This window comes from Orycteropus afer, unplaced genomic scaffold (genome assembly GCF_000298275.1).
Source record: "Orycteropus afer afer isolate SDZICR_OR568_19922 unplaced genomic scaffold, OryAfe1.0 scaffold00691, whole genome shotgun sequence".
Lineage (NCBI taxonomy): Eukaryota > Metazoa > Chordata > Mammalia > Tubulidentata > Orycteropodidae > Orycteropus > Orycteropus afer.
Window position 1 is genome coordinate 455217 of NW_006922278.1, and position 19553 is coordinate 474769.

At 38.1% G+C, this 19553-nt stretch overlaps 1 protein-coding gene across 1 annotated transcript in view; it reads right to left on the reverse strand.

Moving 5' to 3' along the window:
* Positions 1–19553, reverse strand: part of TRPC4 (transient receptor potential cation channel subfamily C member 4) — a 298431-nt gene that overhangs the window by 43116 nt on the left and 235762 nt on the right. Inside the window, exon 5 of the mRNA XM_007956981.2 lies at positions 11958–12271. Within this exon, the coding sequence (XP_007955172.1) occupies positions 11958–12271 (314 nt within the window). The remainder of the gene's footprint in view (positions 1–11957; positions 12272–19553) is intronic.

A 19553-nucleotide genomic window follows, 5' to 3' on the forward strand; every position in this document is an offset into this window, starting at 1 on the left:
GAGGAGTGGCTGGTGGATTTGAACTGCCAGCCGTCTGGTTAGCAGTCAAGTGCCTTAGCCACTATGCTACCAGAGCTCCCTAGGAATATTTGTTTTAGTAATATCAAGACAATGAAGTTGTCAACAAAGGCTGGAAACGACAAGGATTTATTGAATTAAGGGATGCCAAACATATGAGACAGTACAAACTAAGAAGAAGAGAAGAGAGTATAGGCATAGAGGATGGTCAGAAAGGACCAAACCCTGAAGAAGAATATCATGCTTGATAAACTAGAGGTTCCATGAAAAAGAGAGGACCCTGAATGAGATGGACTGACACAGTAGCTGTAATGATGGGCTCAAGCATAGCCATGATTGTAAGGATGGTGCAGGACTGGGCAATGTTCCCTGAGGTTTGCTATGAGTCAGGACTGACTTAATAGCACCTAACAACAACAAAAGTCCAGCAACTAATTAAACACTGAGGAGAATTCACATGAAGTTGGTGAACCTCATTAATGTCAGTATATAAAATAAAAATGCTATTACTCCTGCTTTTCCTAAAGCCAATGATTGTTACACATTCTTTCCTTGCCAAGATCAACCCTTGCTCAGAGAATCAAAGAACCTGCAATTATGTCCATTATTTTTAAAACAATTGTTATTTGAAATAGCCCATTTGTAATCCTTATAACCAAGAAAATATAATAAAAAGTGATTTAATTGGTATTTAGGGATCTTTTCCCCAAATTTTTAGCTTTTTTAAAAAAGTAAACAATTTGATATTTTTAACTGTAGAATTAAATTTTAATTCCAGGGTAAAGAATTTAATTAATTAATTATTTTTTGAGAGTTGTTCAGACTAGGATAAAGTAATGAGGTTGCTGATCGATAGACTTCAATCAGACTGTGACTATACAGCATGGATATAGTGTTTTATGTATTATCAAATTACAAGTTCAAACAAGACTAAGGAAAGTTAAGTTAAATTCATTGGTCCCAGACAAAGCCCACTAGAAATTATTCTTTGAAACTTTCTCAGAAAAAAAGTAAATTTGGCCATGGCCACGAATTCTTTATTTTTAGTAACTAATGACAACTTCTAAAACTAACAATAGTATCTTTTAGATGCACCAACCAAAAAAAATAAACTCAGTGCTGTGGAGTCGGATCCAACTCATAGTGACACCTCCTTGGGTTTCTGAGGTGGTATCACTAGGCAAATAGATTGCCCAACCTTTCTTCCAAGGAGTGGTTGGTGGGTAGTAATGTGAAATAATTATGGTACCTCTTTCCAAACATCATATATTCTCACTATCAATATCCAAGTATAATTCAATAGGTATTCATATCAGTTATCTAGAGCAATCCAGAGAGACAGCTAAAGTTAAATCTCTAAGTAATATGATAAAATATATAAAATATAATCTCATAAATCCCATAATCATTACTTCTCAAATATTCAAATAAAAACAGTGATGTAGAATAAATAAATAGATTGCTATGATTGGATAGTGCTTTTTTTTTTTTTACTTCTGTCCAAATAAGAGCTACTAACTATTAAGAAATATAAGCGAATCTTTTTGCAAAATATTGATTAATATATGAGAATTAGAATTTTTAAAAAAAGAAATTCAAAATTGCATAAACTTTTGTGATTAATGAATTTCTTCTGATTTGTATACATATTTTTATTTTTTTCAGTTGAATGAAGCAGCAATGAGGTTTGCAGAACAGTTCTACTTGATTAACATACATTTACTTCTTAGATGAATTAAGACCCTGGAAAAAAGATTTTGCTGCTACTGAGTGAATTTTTCTTTTATTATATGGATTTTTTTTTCTTTTTTTACTGTATCTCAGGTAAAATTTCAAAGCTCTTGTTTCCAGAAATGTTTTGATCATTGCTGTTGTTAGGTGTCACCCAATTATTTTCAATTCATAGTGATCCCATGTGACAGAGTAGAACTGTCTGTAGGCTATAGTCTTCATAGAAGCAGATTGCCAATCTTTCTCCTGAGGAGCAACTGAGTGGATTCAAACTGACAACCTTTTGGTTAGCAGTCAAGTGCTTAACAACTGAGCCACCAGAGCTCCTTAATCACATGTTGCTGTTGTTAGGTGCCTACAGTCATTTTTGACTCACAGTGACCCTATGCACAGCAGAACGAAACACTACCCAGTCCTATGCCAACTCCATGATACTTGCTATACTTGAGCCCATCACCTCAGCAACTGTGTCAGTCCATCTCATTGTGAGCCTTCCCCTCCTTTGTCCACCATCCACCTAACCAAGCATGACGTCCTTCTCCAGGGAATGGTCCCTTTTGACAACATGACCAAAGTAGGTGAGACGAAGTCTGGCCATTCTCGCCTCCAAGGAGCATTCCGGCTTCACTTCCTCCAGGACAGATTTGTTAGATCTTTTAGCAGTCCACGGTACTCTCAGCATCCTTTGCCAGCAGCACAACTCAAGAGCATCCACTCTTCTTCTTCATTGTCCAGCTCTCACATGCATATAAGGCAATTGAAAATACCATGGCTTGTGTCAGGCACACCTTAGCTCTCAAAGAGATATCTTTGCTTTTAGCACTTGAAAGAGGTTCTTTGCAGCTCATTTGCCCAGTGCTATATGTCATCTGATGTCCTGACTGCTGCTTCCATTGGCATCGATTGTGGTGTAGTGCCTAGGGCATTTAACTGCTAACTAGAAGACTGGCGGTTCAAACCCACCAGCCACTCCTCAGAAGGAAGGTTGGACAATCTACTTCCATAGTGATACTGCCTCAGAAACCCAAGAAAGGATTGCTATGAGTTGGATCTGACTCAGTGGCAGTGGGGTTTTTGTTTTTGGTAGAACCAAGCAATGTTTGACAATTTCAATCTTTTCTCCATTTCTCATGATGCTGCTTATAGGTCCAGTAGTGAGGATTTTTGTTTTCTTTATATTGAAATGTAATCCATACTTTAGACTGTATTCTTCAATTTTCATCAGTAAGTGCTTCCAGTCATCCTCACTTTCAGCAAGCAAAATTGTGCTGTCAGCGTAGTGCAGGTTTTTAATGATGCTTTCTCCAATCCTGATCCCACGTTCTTCTTCATATAATCCAGCTTCTTGGATTATGTGTTCAGTATATAGATTGAATAAGTATGGTGAAAGGATAAAACCCTGACACACTGTCTTCTTGATGTTAAACCATGCAGTTCTTGTTCTGTTTGAACGACAGCCTCTTGGTCTATGTACACATTCCTCATGAGTACAATTATGTGTTCTGGTATTCCCATTCTTCTCAATGTTACCCATAATTTGTTATGATCCACACAATCAAATGCCTTTGTATAGTCAATAAAACATAAGTAAACATCTTTCTGGTGCTCTTTTTTTTTTTTGAGCCAAGATCTATCTGACATCAACAATGATAACCCTCATTCCTTGTTGTGTTCTGAATCCAGTTTACATTTCCAGAAGTTCTCTGTCAATATATTGCTGCAACCATTTTTGAATTATATTTAGTAAGATTTTACTTGCCTGTGATGTTAATGATATTGTTTGATAATTTTCACATTCTGTGGGATCACATTTCTTTGGAATGGGTACAAATATGGATCTCTTCCAGTCAGTTGGCCCAGTAGCTGTCTTCCAAATCTCTTAGCATAGCTCAGTAAGTGGCTCCAGTGGGGCATCCATTTGTTGAAACATCTCAATGGGTATTCCGTCAATTCCTGGTACTTTGTTCTTCTCCAATTCCTTCAGTACAGCTTCAACTTCTTCCTTCAATATCACTGGTCCTTGAAAATATGCCACCTCCTGAAATGGATGAAGATTGAGCAGGTCTTTTTAGTACAATGACTCTGTGTATTCCTTCCATCTTCTTTTGATGCTTCCTATATCATTCGATATTTTGCCCAAAGACTCTTTCAATATTGCAACTTGCAGCTTAATTTTTTTCTTCAGTTCTTTCAGCTTGAGAAACATTTACCATATTCTTCCCTTTTGTTTTTCTAACTCCAGGTTCTTATACATTTCATTATAACAATTGGCTTTGTCCACTTGAGCTGCTCTTTGAAATCTTCTGTTCAGCTCTTTTATCTTGTCATTTCTTCCATTTGCTTTAGCTACACTCCACTCAAGGACAATTTTCAGAGTCTCTTCTGACATCCATTTTGTTTTTTCTCTTTTCTTGTGGTGGTTATGTTTGTGTGTCAGCTTGGCTGGGCCTGGTTGAGTGGCTGGGCAGCTGGTGGTAGTTTTCCCCATGACGAGACTGGCAATCAACTCCATGGTGGGACCTACCACGAGCGGCTGAGTACCTGCTTTGGGTATGTGGTCTGCTTCTTGTATATAAGAAGCAGCTTTGGGAATGGTCTCTAGCTTATGGCATGCTTCAACCCTGCATGTAGCCATGTTGTTGTTCAGCAGCTGCCATGCTCTGCAGACCTTGGGACTTAGAATGGAGTTGACTTAATGGCCTGCCATGAGATTTAGTAATATTGGGACTGTGCCTTTTTACTTGTCAACTTTGAGCTTTTCTGCCTCAGCAGCCAGCAGCAGTCTGAATGAAGAAACACCTGTAGCTTCAGTGGACCAGGAGCTGGAGGCAGAACTGAAGCCCGAGGCTGAGGGGCTTTCACTCAGCCCCTAGAGTCTGGTACTTTGAACTCAGACTTAAAGCCTCCAAACTGTAAGAGAATAAACTCCTGCTTGTTAAGGCCATCCCATTTGTGGTATATTCTTGTCAGAGTAGCACTAGGTAACCAGAACATTTCTCATCTTTTTAATAACCTCTTGTTTTCTTCATGGGTGGTGTTCTTGATGTCATTCCATAATTCTTCTGGTTTTTGGTCACTGGTGTTCAATGCATCAGATCTATTCTTTAGATGGTCTCTAAATTCAGGAGGGATATATTCAAGGTCCTATTGTGGCTCTTGTGGACTTGTTTTAATTGCCTTCACCTTCAAGTTGAACTTCTGTATGTGTAGTTAATAGTCTGTTCCACAATCAGCTCCTGGCCTTGTTTTGGCTGAAGATATTGAGTTTTTCCATCACCTTTTGCCACAGAAGCAATCAACCTGATTCCTATGTACTCTGCTTGGTGATGTCCATGCATATAGTCACCATTTGTACTGTTGAGAAAAGGTATTTGCAATGAATAAATCATTGATCTTGCAAAATTCTATCTTGTGGTCTCTAGCATTATTTCTGTCACCAAGGCCAAATTTTACAACTACTGGTAATTCTTCTTTGTTTCCAACTTTTGCGTTCCAGTCACCAGTGATAATTAACACATCTTGATTGCATATTCAGTCAATTTCAGACTGCAGAAGTTGATAAAAATCTTCAATTTCTTCATCTTTGGCTTTGATGGTTGGTGTGTACATTTGAATAATCATAGTATTAACTGGTTTTCCTTGTAGGCATATGGACATTATCTTATCACTGACACATTGTACTTCAGGATAGATCTTGAAACATCCTTTGTGATGATGAATGCCATGCCATTCCTCTTCAAACTGTCATTCCTGACATAGTAGATCATATGATCATCTGACTTAAAATGGCCTAAACTGGTCCATTTCAGCTCACTAATGCCTAGGGTATCAATCTATATATGTTTCCTTTCATTTTTGATAACTTCCAATTTTCCTAGATTCATACTTCGTACATTCCATGTTACAATTATTAATGAATGCTTGCAGCTATTTCTCAAATTGAATGGTGCCATGTCAGCAAATGGAGGTCCCGAATGCTTTACTTTATTCATATCATTAAGGTTGGTTCTACTCTGATAATGCAGCAGCTCTTTCCTACTCATATTTTGAGTGCCTTCCGACCTAAGGGGCTGGTCTTCTTGCACTGTTTTGGACAATATTTCAGACCTATTCATCAAATTGTCCAGTAATGTATCAGACAGTGCTTCTCTGCTATTCATAAGGTTTTCCCTAGCCAATATTTTGAGAAGTGAATGGCCTCTTCCTTCTTCCTAGTCTGTCTCAGTCTGTAAGCTGTGCTGAAACCTGTGCACCATGTGCAACCCTGCTAGCATTTGAGACACCGGTGGCACAGCCTCAAGCCTCACAGCAACACACAAGCCACCACAGTATGACAAACTGACAGACAAGTTTATCCTCCTTAACTGTTGAAAACCTCTCCACCCTCCCCTTACCTGGATCCTGTGGCTCTGTCTAGGCCCAGCCTCCTCCCCTACCTCCTGCATATGGATGCCTGGCCTGTCCACCCACCCTTACCTGGGTTCTCATGGCTCTGTCTCTTAATCATATGGTAAAAACATTTAATTAGTGATTCCCAAATCTACTGATACCAATGTTGCTCATAGAATGAAAAGTGTATAACATCTCCCACTGACTTGATGTGACAACTATTTTGCTAGTTTTGTGCAGAGAAAAGGACAGAAAGTTTTCCAGGAAAATGTCACAACTTAATTAAATTCCACTTTGCCTAAAATTATGGTTGCAGACTAAATCCTAGCAGTTTCTGTGGGTTGAGACTGCAGCATTGCTTTGCTAAAGATTACATTTTGTCTTTTGCCCTTTAAAGTTATTTCTCAACTACTATTTTTTAAAATTAGCTTGTTTCCCTGTTTAAATACTTACAACTAGAGAAAATGAACAAGTAAAAAGGCAATGTATTCTACAGATACTTGATACTAAAATGATGAGGAATCAAATTAATGCAAGACACTTCTGAATATTTTATGCTTAGTTCATAGCAATAGTGAAATACAACTAATAAGTATGACACCCCTTAGTCAGTTCCTTTCATTAGGAATACAACTCCAATAAGCATACAAGGGCTCTCCTTGATGAGATCAAAACTTGAGGTCTGAACACCAAGCTCATGCCCTTCTCTTCATAGGAGTATCCCAGAGACTATTACTTTAAAATTAGATATAGAATAATTTCAGGGACTAAACATCTTGCTTCTTTTAGTTACATGTATTTTTTCTCATGTTAATAATGAGCAAATAACTTGAAAACATGGAAGGTGTGGAAGGAAGTATCCATTTGCTGGACAATGAAAAGTCGGAGTAGAAATTTATTGAATAAATTGTACATGGAGGTACAGCAGGGAAGAATGTAGTATAAAACATAAGTTTCTGATTTAAGTAACTGAGTGGTTTGTGATCACATTGAGAAAAGGAGTTGAGGAAGATGTTTGACAAAGTTCTCTTTGATTGAGTTTAAGTCCTTATGAGCTATGAATGGAGGAATGTCTAAAAGACAGTGAGGACATGGAGGTCTGTGGAAGATAGATCTGTGCTAGTTGTATACAAATGGAAGTCTTCTCTTATACACATAGGGAAAAATCCATAAGAATATGTATGTTTTCCTATGGATGTTGTGAAGAGTATCTGAGGAGAGTATGCTAAGGCAGACCATTATTTAAAGAGCAGTGATTAAAATATATATTTTTTTTTTTGGAGAAAAGTTAGAGAACAAGATGTGAAATGGGAGAATGCAGTGATATATGAGTTAAAGCATAGGGCATAAAAAGTGGAAGTGTTAAAGAAGGTCAAATGAAGCAGACAGTTGAGAAAGATATAAATAGCTAAATATCTATTGGCAGTGGCAACATTGAGACTCTAAATAACATTTTCTAGAGCAATTCAGTAGAGCTATGAAGGCAGAAGCCAAGTTGCAACTGAATGTACAAAGAATGTGAGATGATAAAACAAGATATTTTATACAGGCTTCTTTTTAAAGTTACTTGGCTGAAAAGAGGGTGAAAGATAGGACTAGTAGCTAGTGCGGAAGACAGGGAAGAAAATTCTAGCACACTTTTGTACCATAAATGGAACTAGTAATAGAGAGGGAACTGTTTGAGACATAGATGGGAAACAATATTCTATTAATAATAATAATAATAGCACTAAGAAGAGAACCAAACCAAAAAACCAAACTCACTGCTCTTGAGTCAAATCTGACTTATAGTGACCCCTCCTTGTGTTCCAAGGCAGTATCACTATGGAAGTAGATTGCCCAAACTTTCTTCCTAAGAGTGGCTGGTGGGTTTGAATTGCCAGCCTTCTGGTTAGCAGTCAAATGCCTTAGGCACTATGCCACCAGAGCTCCCCAAAGAAGAGAAGTAGCTAATATTTTTAACCACTTGTTATGGCAGTGTTTGCATTAGATACTTTACATGAATTATTATGTATTTTAATTCTCAAAAAGAATAAAATGTTTGAGACAATGGGTGGTAAAAGTAAATAGTCTAAAATTTATGGAAGATACAGAATCATAAGAAGATAATTAAAGACCATTATGTCTTTTGTTAAAGAGCAGGAACCTCTAGGATATCACTATATATGCTCTCACAGTGATTTATGTCCATCATGCTGAAACAGGGACATCCAGGGAGAGTAAACTCATGTCCAGTACATTCTATTTAATAATACAAGGGATTATTGGTGTACTTTAAATTTTGGAATAGTTTTGTGCAAAAATAATTTGTGGATTACAGGTTTATATTCAGTTATCTGAAAAAAACAATTTACATAGAACACCTGATTTGTTTGAGTTGGATGATTTGGCCCATGATATCTGAGATACACAATTATCTGCTGCTTTTCCTATTAATAGAGAAAGCCATTGGTATGGATAAAGCAAAAATGGTAAATAGTTCAAGCAATTCAATATATTGGCTTTGGAATACAATTTGTATTAGATTTTTTTTCTCAGACTTCTTTAGCCATACTTATCTTGGACTGATATTAAAATTAGTTTTTAATATATAGTAATTTATCAAGAAACCAATAATAGGTTAAGAGGATTACTGGGAATCTTAGGGGATTACAATCCAGGAAAAGGTTAAGTGCAACCTCCTTACTTGTAGAGGAATGAGATAGCTGAGATGAGCTTGAGTTTTGGAAGTAGATGTATTCCCTGAGCTAAAGAGATACTTGGGGTGTTATGTGAAAGTTCTTTCTAGAAGACAGTCTACTATCAGAAAGATATTGCAACAGACATAGATGAGGTGGTCTTTACAAGAAGTTTGCCTCAGGGGACCCAAAACAAAAAAACAAGACAAAGCGTACAAAAGGACTCATCAGAAATTAAGGAGTGTAGGAGGCAGGTAGGAGCTCTGGTAGCATACTGCCTAAGGCACTTGACTGCTAACCAGAAGGCTGGGGGTTCAAATCCACCAGCCACTCCTCCGAAGGAAGGTTGGGCAATCTCCTTCCGTAGTGATACTGCCTCAGAAACTCAAGGAGGGGTCTCTATGAGTCGGTCCAACTCAATGGCAAATAACAACAACAACAACAGGAGACAGGCGGATGATGTAATAAGTTAATAAGTTAAAAAAAGTACTTGGCTGCTAATTGAAAGGTTGGCAGTTCAAATCTACCCAGAGGCATCTTGAAAGAAAAACTTGCCAGTCTAATTTCAAAAACAAGCCATTGACAAAATTCCTACAGAGTAATGTTCTACTCTGACACATGGGATTGCAGTGAGTTGGAATTGACTCAATAATAACTGCTTTTTGGTTTTGTTAGAGACAGTATTCTGGAATGAAGTGTGACACTGGTGTGATTGGACCACTATAAGTCCCTTGTCCTATTTGTCCCAGGCAAATTACCCACTTTAATGGAGCAGTGGCTAACGCATTTGACTGCTACCTAGAATCTTGACAGTTCAAACCCACCAGTCGCTCCATGGAAGGAAGATGAGTCAATCTACTTCTGTAAAGATTTACCACCTTGGAAACCCAATAGGGGTTGCTATAAGTTAGAATTGACTCTATGGTAGTGGGTTTTTTTTTTTTTGGTTTGGAAAGACCACAAAAGAGGGAGGAAATATAGAATTTTGGATATCAGAAGGGAGGCACACTCCGAGCCAAGCTAGTCAAAGGATCTTGCTGCAAGGAGTCTCCTTCAATCCCTTCCACCCAGAGTCAGACAAGAGCAGGAAGATGACAAGGCTGAGAAAACTGTGTGCACTACAGAACATCTACTTAAGGTAAGAAGGATGAAAATGTGGGAAAAAGAGAATGAAATGACACGGGAAAACTGGAAGGAATTGTTTTCTTTATAATTCATGGTTTGTATCAAATATATTTTTGAAGGGAATTGAGGAAGCTAAGGCTGAGATTAAAATTTTATGCATATAAAAACAGATGTTGATTAATTAAAGTGTGCTTATACCATTGGGGTCAAAAATAAAAAAAGATACTAAATTAAATCAACAAGAGAATTTTCACCATAAGTGGTTGAGTTTATGTGAAATTATTGATTTCCTCCTACTTGAGGAATTACTGTACTGTCTTATGTAGCTCTGGTGCAGTGGTTAAAGCATTTGGCTACTAACCAAAAGGTCGCAGTTCAAACCCACCAGCTTTCCATGGGAAAAAGATGAGGCAATCTGCTTCCATAAAGATTTACAGCCTTGAAATCCCTATAGTGGACTTCTACTCTGTCCTAAACCGTTGCTATGAGTTGGAATCAACTCGATGGCAGTGGGTTTGTTTTTCTGGTTTTCTTATATTACATAACATTCTGTGATGGCCCACAATTGAAGTCTGACTATTAAAGGCACCTACAAAATAATCGTATTTTCACATTGTGGTCACTATATGCAGGAAAATCACCCAATGTCTTTATTCATGTCTAAGCCACTAGACTACTAACCAGAAGGTTGGTGGTTCAAACCACCACCCACTCCTAGGAAGAAAGTTTGGGCAATCTACTTCCATAGTGATACCACCTCAGAAACCCAATGAGTGGTTGTTACAAGTCAGGTCCAACTCGATGGTATATAACAACAACCATTAAACCAAACACACAAACTAAGTTACTGTAAAATAAATTTTGACTCATGTAACCTCTTATGTATCAGAATAGAACTGTGCTACATAGGGTTTCCAAAGGCTGCTTTTTTGAATGTAGATCCCCAGTCATTTTCTCCAAACCATCTCTAGGTAGATTCAAACTGCCAACCTTTGGGTTAGCAGCCAAGTGTTTAATGGTTTGCCACACCCAGGGGATCTTATCTGCCAACTAACTGCCTGTTTATCACAGTGGGAAGAAAACTGGCACAGATATGCACTGGTGTCTTCCATGAGGGCTGAGTGAGCAGCAAATGTGATGCCCATGGGCTTGTGCTGCCAGCAAACCTCATTATGAGAGTTATCAGAAGGTAGAAGTGGATGTAGGCTATTGCTCATCCAGATGTCAGGCGAGAGAGAGTGCATAATAATAATGGCTAGATTAGTTTTGAGTTTCTGTTTTTTTTTTTTAATTTTCTTAGCTGTTACTATTATTTGTAGGTGAGTGTAAGAGACACATGAAGTGAACTTCTTGTTGTTAAGTGCCATTGAGTCAGTTTCAACTCATAGCCACCCTATGTACAACAAAAAGAAACAATGTCCAGTCTTGTGATATTAGTACCTAGAAAACACATGAGAGAAGATTAGAGGCCATTTATATTTTCTTATATGACCAGTTTTACATATATTCTATCTTTTAATGCACTTTTATCAGTGGAGTCCTTGGGTGGTGCAAATACAACATGGTTCAATGCTAACCAAAGGTTAGCATTTGAATGAAACAGTAGTCTCAGAAGAAACATCTGGCAATCTGTTTCCAAAAACTCAGCCAGTGAAAGCCCTCTGACATCCATGTGGTCACCATGAGTCTGAGTCAACTCAGCTGCAATTTGTATTATTTTGGTTTTAAGTTGTCAACATAATCTTCTTTTTATTCCAAATTTGAAGAGTGTATATCACTTTCCTTTTTATGAGATCATTTGAAACAAAAGACCATTTAACTAAAACTTAAATATACTGAATACTTTTTAATGTCAAAAGGATTCATTTATATTCAACACCATGTTAATTTCTTCCACATTAAGCATCGTTTTAATTTTATATTCCTTCCAACCACTTGTCAGGAATTTTTTAAATTTATAAGGTGATGTACTCTAAATTTTGTACAATTACCAATAAAAATGGCTATTTGACTTACGTTGAAAATGCATTATTCTGCTTTTCACATCGTATGCCTTTGCAGCTTAACCCTTTTGTTTCTTCATAATAGAAGTACAATTGATTTAGGCCATTTGCAAAGGCTAGCAAGACAAGGCAATATATGAATAGAAACTTCAAAATATCAAGGAGCATTCTTCCTAGAGATATTTGCAGAGGTCCCAGGTGAGAATTCGCAGTAAACAATGAGATCAGGCGCAGAGAGCTGAAGATGTTTGCAATAGCAAATAATGCCTCGGCCACCAGAGTGGGATGCCACATGTCCCAAGATTCTCGTGGATTAAGAGCACTGTACTGGAGAAAACAGAGAAAAAGGGAAAGTAAACCAAACACATGCACATGAATATGCCAAGTTTAACTCTGGAATGCTTTTCCAGGTATTTCGAGCACAATGGTCTATTGTGAGGAGGTTGATGTCTTCCATGATGGTGGCAGAACATCAATCTACACAAAAATAAATTTTTATTAAAATAATTTATAACTTATGAGCTTTAACGAAAGTGGCTGTTTTGGTTTGTCCTTGCATTTGTAGTATTTGTTAATAGGTGGATCACATCTTTCCTTGAACTTCCAATGGCACTTTAATAAAAGAAAAATAATTATTTTATGTAGGAAAATAATAGCATCTGATTTTTTTTATTGGGGAAAGATAGCTATCATGATCACAAAGAAAAGTACTTTATAAAATAAAGCTTAAGTTTTTAACAAAATAATCAAGAGCTATTTATATTTGACACCCGTAACTATTCTAGAGGAAAATGCATAGGATACAATTGTACATAAATGAGTCAGAGTAGTGGTCTATTGCCTTGGAAGTAGTAATGACCAATATGGGCATAACTTTTAGAGCTTTGTGTCCGTTATATCTTAAATGCAAATAAAACCTAACTTAGACTTAGGCCTCGGAGTCAACTAATTGCTATTTTATTTTTTATATTTAACTTGTAGAAAATGTGGTATTTATCTGAACATTCATTAATTAGATAAAATATATGATTTGCAAAAAATTTTGCTAGCTTAAAAGTTGACTATATGTTTTTTTAAAAAATAAGATTTAATTAATTAAAATGTCAGCCTTGAATTATCTTGATATTGAGGCTCATAAAGAGCATAATGAAATTTATCCCTGGATTTTTGGGTTTTGTTTGTATCCTTTATTAAAATGGGCCAAATATGCTCTTTGAAATGTTGCAATATAAAAATCTATCATTAAACCTTTGAAGAACTGAACAATAAGTTGAGTTTTTCTCTTAGCTATCTAGTGCTGCTATAACAGAAGTAATGCAGGTGAATGGCTTTAACAAGCAGAAATTTATTTTCTCACAGTTAAGGAGGCTAACAGTCTGCACTCAGAGTGCTGGCTCTAGAGGAAGGCGTTTTCTCTCTGTAGGCTCTGGAGCTTCCTCATCTCTGCAGCTTCTGCTTCCTGGTTCCTTGGTGACGATCTCCGCGTATCTTCCCATCTATATTACCCTATCTCTCCACTGCTCATTTGTGCAATCTCTTTCTCATCTTAAAAGAGAGTGACTCAAGATACACCCCACACTAATCCTGCCTCAATAACATAACAAAGACAACCCATACCCAAATGGGTTTATAACAAGAGGCATGTAGTTGTTGTTATGTGCCATCAAGTAGGACTCGACTCATAGTAACCCTTTCTTGGGTTTCTGAGGCAGTATCACTACAGAAGTAGATTGCCCCAACTTTCCTTCTGAGGAGTGGCTGGTGGATTTGAATCACCAGCCTTCTGGTTAGCAGTCAAGTGCCTTAAGCACTACGCTACCAGAGCTCCTCTACTACAGGCATAGAGGTTAGGATTTACAACCAATTAACTACCTGTTCATATCAGTGAGAAGGAAACTGGCACAGATAGGTAGGAATGTCTTCCACACCATATATTTTTGGGACATAATTCAATCCAAAACATTCTGCACTTTTGCCTCTAAAGATTCATGCCCTTTCCACATGAAAAACACATCCACCACCACATCACATCATCCCAAAATTCTTAAATCCACTCAGTTAAAAATCTTATCTTATGAATCATCTAAATCAAATATGAGTGAGAGTTCAGGGGTATTCCATTCTGTGACAAAATTTGTCTTCATCTGTGAACCTGTCATATATAGAATACAAGTTGTCTGTTTCCAAAGTGCAATGATGAAAACAGGCACTAGGTAGACATTTCTACTACAAATGGGATATATTGGAGGAAAAGAAGGGATAACAGGCACTATGCAAATCCAAAATCCAGCAGAACAAATTACATTAGCTCTTAAGGCTTGAAAATAATCCTTGTTTTCTGTGACCATCTGGGTGAGGTCTCTCCCTCCAAACTCTGGGTGTTGGCTGACCCTCTCAATTCTGGATGGAGTTCCCTCAGCTCTGGGCTTCATTTCCACCTTCTAGGCCCACTGAAATGGCAAACTCCCTCACGTTTGGGCAGCCCCATTCTCCTAGTCAATCTGATTGGTGATCTCACTCCCTCATCCCACACAGGCCCCATTTTTCTGTCCCTTGGGCATGCCAGCCACACTACTCAATTTTGAGTGCCAACAGTGTCCCTCTGGCACATCTTAATGGCAGTGCCACCCTATGGATCTGAAGATCTGACTCTTTAAAACCTAGAAGACAGTGGTCCCACCTTTTGAAACCAGGAAGGTCCAGCTTCTTGTGCTCTTCCCAACAGTTCTACTGATCTCTGAGCAGCGCCAAGGATGGTTCTATTCTTCTCTTGGAGGACAACAGATGTAGCTCCTTAGTTCCACTGTCTTGTTTCCTGCCTGTCGAATTTGAAGACGCAGACAGTGTTCTCCCCCCTTGGTTCTTTCTCTGTTCCCTTTAGTATAAACTGATGTTCTCTGCTGTGGTACTTGGTTAGATCCATCAGTCACAGGCTAATCTCTTTAACAAACATTTCTTTAGCCACACCTTTGGTGAAAATTCTAGGACATGTGTCCTCAGTTTGCATAACAGAGTTTTCCAAACTTTAAGTTTTCTTTTCATTTTGCGCAGTTCAATTTTAAGTCCACCTCTTTCCTCTCACATTTTATTATAAGTGGCAAGGAGAAGCCACACAGCCCCTACAAGACCTTGCTTAGCAATCTCATCAGCTAGATATCCAAGCTTATCACTTACAAGTTCTACCTTCCACCAAACATTTTAACAGTTCTTTGCCACTGGATAAAAGAATCATCCTTCTCCCTTTGCCCAATCACATGTTCATTTTCTTTTAAAACTTCCCAGAAGCATATTTACGGTCCACATTTAAGAGAATACCATGTGTATTCTCTAAGATAATAGAGACTTTTTCTATAGTTTTACTAACTTCTTTCTGAGCCCTCATCAGAATTGCTATTGATGTCTATAATTATACCAACTGTCTCTTCAAAGCAATATAGGCTTTTACTATTCCAAAAACCAAAAATCCAAATTCACTCCCATCAAGTCAGTCCTGACTCATAGCGACCCCTTCTTGGGTTTCTGAGGCAGTATCACTATGGAAGAAGATTGCCCAGTCTTCCTTCCCAGTAGTGGGTGGTGGGTTTGAACCGCCAGCCTTCTGCTTAGCAGCCAAATGCCTTAGGCACTACGCCACCAGAGCTATTACCAAAAAAAACCAAACTCACTACCGTGGTGTCGGATCCGACTCATAGTGACCCCTCTTTGGGTTTCCAAGGGGGTATCACTACAGAAGTAGATTGCCCAACCTCCCTTCCAAGGAGTGGCTGGTGGGTTTGAACCAGCAGCCTTCTGGTTAGCAGTTAGGTGCCTTAGTCACTATGCTACTAGAGCTCCTTGAAATTCTTACAGCCTCTCTCCATTACCCAATTCAAAACTGCTTCCATATTTTAGTATCTGGTAGAGCAGTAGCCCTTTCCTGGTATCAAATTTTGTGTTAGTTATCTAGTGCTACTATAAGAGAAATACTACAAGTGGGTGGCTTTAACAAACAGACATTTCCTTTCTCACAGTTTAGGAAGCTAGATGTCTGAATTGAAGGTGCCACTTCTAGAGGAAGGGTCTGTATCTCTTTCAGCTCCAGAGAAAGGTCTTTGTCTCTTCTGAACTTCTGTTCTTGGACAGACTTCATGTGGCTTGGCATCTCTCTTCCCCCATCTCTTCTTGCTACTTTGCTTGTAATTTCTTTATATCTCAAAAGAGACCAATGAAAAATACACCCTACATTAATCCTGTCCATTGACAGAATAAAGACAACCCATTCCCAGATAACCATAGGAATAGGCTAAGATTTACAACACGTATGCTTTTGGGGACACAGTTCTATTCATAACAGCTCTGTTCATCTTCAAGCACGTCACTTAAAAATGTGTAGACAACAGACTAGTTTTCCTATTGATCATCTCAAAAAATAAAACAAGACTAAAAAAAACTGTTTTACTTCTATATAAGTCCCATGAGAATATATTTATTCTTTTAACACTGAGTTTTTATACCTAAGACCTTTAAAAATGTTAATCAATTAATTCTCCTTGAAACTAGCAGATAGTGGGTTTTTTTTTTTTTTTTTTTTCATCTCCCTGGGGAGGAAAAAAAAAATACATTGCAAGCTCCGGATCTTATTTAACACTCACATTCTTGCCTGACTGACAATTTAAAACAATCAAGTTTGAACTAGAAGGAAGTTATTTTCTATTTTTAAACCTTTATAGCTGTCCTTGAAAATTTGCATGCATAACTTCAGCATAAAATAGATAATGACTAAAGATGTAGAACAAGATTAAGATGCATTTCTTACTCATTTTAACAAATACCATAGTGAATGTTTGGGATACTAAACACTGCTTAATTCTCTCCACTTGGTATTCCTCCACATGGCATCTTTTCCTTCAAGCAAAAAGATCACATTCTTCTTTTTCTTATCTCCCCTAATGGTGATGGTTAATTCTACATTTCCTTTTTTTAAAAAATAACCTAGCAGTGCAGTGCCTAAAGTATTTGACTGTTAACCAGAAGGTTGGCAGTTCAAACCCACCAGCTACTCTGTGGAAGGAAGATGGGGCAATTTACTTCTGTAAAGATTTACAGCTTTGAAAACCCAGTGGGGGTCACTGTGAGTTAGAATTAACTTGATAGCAGTGGTTTTTTTTTTTTTTTTTATTTTTAATATGCCTTAGAACTATATATCAAATATACAACATATGAAACTGTAACCATATTGACCACTACTCATCTGCCAGTGTGGTAGCTTCAGTGTTGCTATGATGCTGGAAACTATGCCACTAGAATTTCAAATGCTAGCATGATCACCCATTATGGATAGGTTTTAGTGGAGCTTCCATACAAAGACAGACTATAGGAAAGTCTTAGTGATCTCCTCTCAGAAATTATCCAATGAAAACCCTACATCACAACAGAATATTACAGGATAGGGTTCTGGAAGATGAGCTCTCTAGGTTGGAAGGCATTCAAAATACACAGTGGCTGTAACAATGGACTCAAGCATGCCAGGTAATGTTTTGTTCTGTTTTACATGGGGTTCCTGTGAGTCAAAACCAACTCAGTGACAACAACAACGAAGCATGTTGAGGATGCAATCCTTTTCTTTGAACTTCTATTTAACACAGTTCATTGAATATAGTAGGTTCTCAAGCAATATTATCTCACATCAGTTATTCATATCCCACTGAGGAAGACAGGTAGGGGCACAACTAATTATAGTAAAAAAATGTTCTAAGAGATAGAGAAATGTGCTGTGGGAACAAACAAAAGGAAATGATTAATTCTGTCTGTGGTTATGAGACCAGGAATGATTAGAGATTGTTGCTGTTGTTGTTATGTGCTGTTGAGTTGGACCGGACTCATAGCAACCTCTCTGTGGGTTTCCAAGGCAGTGTCACTACGGAAGTAGATTGTCCAACCTTCCTTCCAAGGAGTGGCTGGTGGGTTTGAACCACCAGCCTTTTGGTTAGAAGTCAAGTGCCTTATTCACTACGCTACCAGAAATCCTTAGAGATTATATATTGTTAAATCTTCAAACCTCTCCTAGGTCATCTAATCCAGTGGAAACCTTGAGATGCAGTTTCTTAGTCTAAGACTCACAGCCAGTCCAAAGCAGCTGGAAATAGATCCTTCATGACATTGTGACTGGCTCCTGATCTATGGTGAGCCATTGTGTTCATATTCACAGAGCCTTTCCTTGTGAATTGTCTCGGCTGGGATTCACAGACATGAGCAGGTTTTCCATTTTACACATCATGAGATGTTAGATTTCGCTCCAGTGTAATTACCCAAGTCTGTTCAGAGTATAGTACCTCTGGTAATGGTAGAAAAAAATACTCCATGAAAGTGTTCAGTCTCAGCATGTTAGGGCTTTCAGAGCAAAAAACGCTGACCTCTGGGTTAAAGGAAGTTTGAATGGGAAACAAGCCTTAAAAGTTAGAGACCTCCTGAGAGATTTAGAAACATCTTCCCTAGAGCTATTTGCTTACTTTCTATGGATAATAACCCAGGGACCTTTACCTCCTTAGAGAGAATTTGTTTACTTGACAAAGCTAAAGTCTTTCTCTCTCCTTTCTCCAGAGAGGAGGAGATGGGCAGCTGGCACAGCTGTGATGTATAAGTTCTGAGATTTGTAATTTCAGAGTTTCTCTCCTGTGGTACAAAACCCTGTAGGCACAGGATACATCTGGTTCTCATAATGTCACCCTGTGGGAGATTGGGCATGAAGAACCAATGCTAAGATTGCTATGTAAGTAAGTAATTTGTCTGTTCTCTGATCCAGAAACCTTTTATTTCCTGCCAGGATAAAATAAATAAATATACACATAAAAATTTAGTAAGCACCTGGGAGTTCATTCTTTTGACCTCTGCTTTTTAATTTTTCCCCTGTCTGTCATTACTTAATAAATATTACATCTATTTAGGTTTTAATTATAAGCATTACTTTACAAGGTGATTTTTAAATCCTTGCAAATCATGATATTCTGTGAATTTTTAGAGAATAATTTCAATTCTTTAGTCATTATATGTACTTCCCGCACTTATGAGACACTAAAAGAGCAATTCTCTTTTCTTACCACCCACCTGTTAGTTTGTACCACTGTGGCGGCTTGTGTGTTGCTGGGAGGCTGGAAGCTATACCACTGGTTTTTTAAATACCAGCAGTGTCAGCCATGGTGGGCAGGTTTGAGAGGGGCTTCCAGGCTAAGCTAGACAAAGAAAGAAGCCTGGCAAACTACTTCTGAAAAGTAGCCAATGGAAATCCCATGGATCACAACAGAATGTTGTCCAGTCTAGTGCCAAAAGATGTGCTGAATGCAAAATGGTCATAGGAATGGATTAGCGCATACCACTGATAATAAACATGGGGTTGTTGTTGTTGTTATGTGCCATTGAGTCAGACCTTATTCATAGCGACCCTTCCTTGGGTTTCCGATGTAGCGCAGTGCTTAAGGCACTTGACTGTTAACCAGAAGGCTGGTGGTTCAAACCCACCGGCCACTCCACGGAAGGAATATGGGACAATCTACTTCCATAGTGATACTGCCTCGGAAACCCAAGGAGGGGTCGCTATGAGTCGGGTCAGACTCGACGGCACACAACAACAACA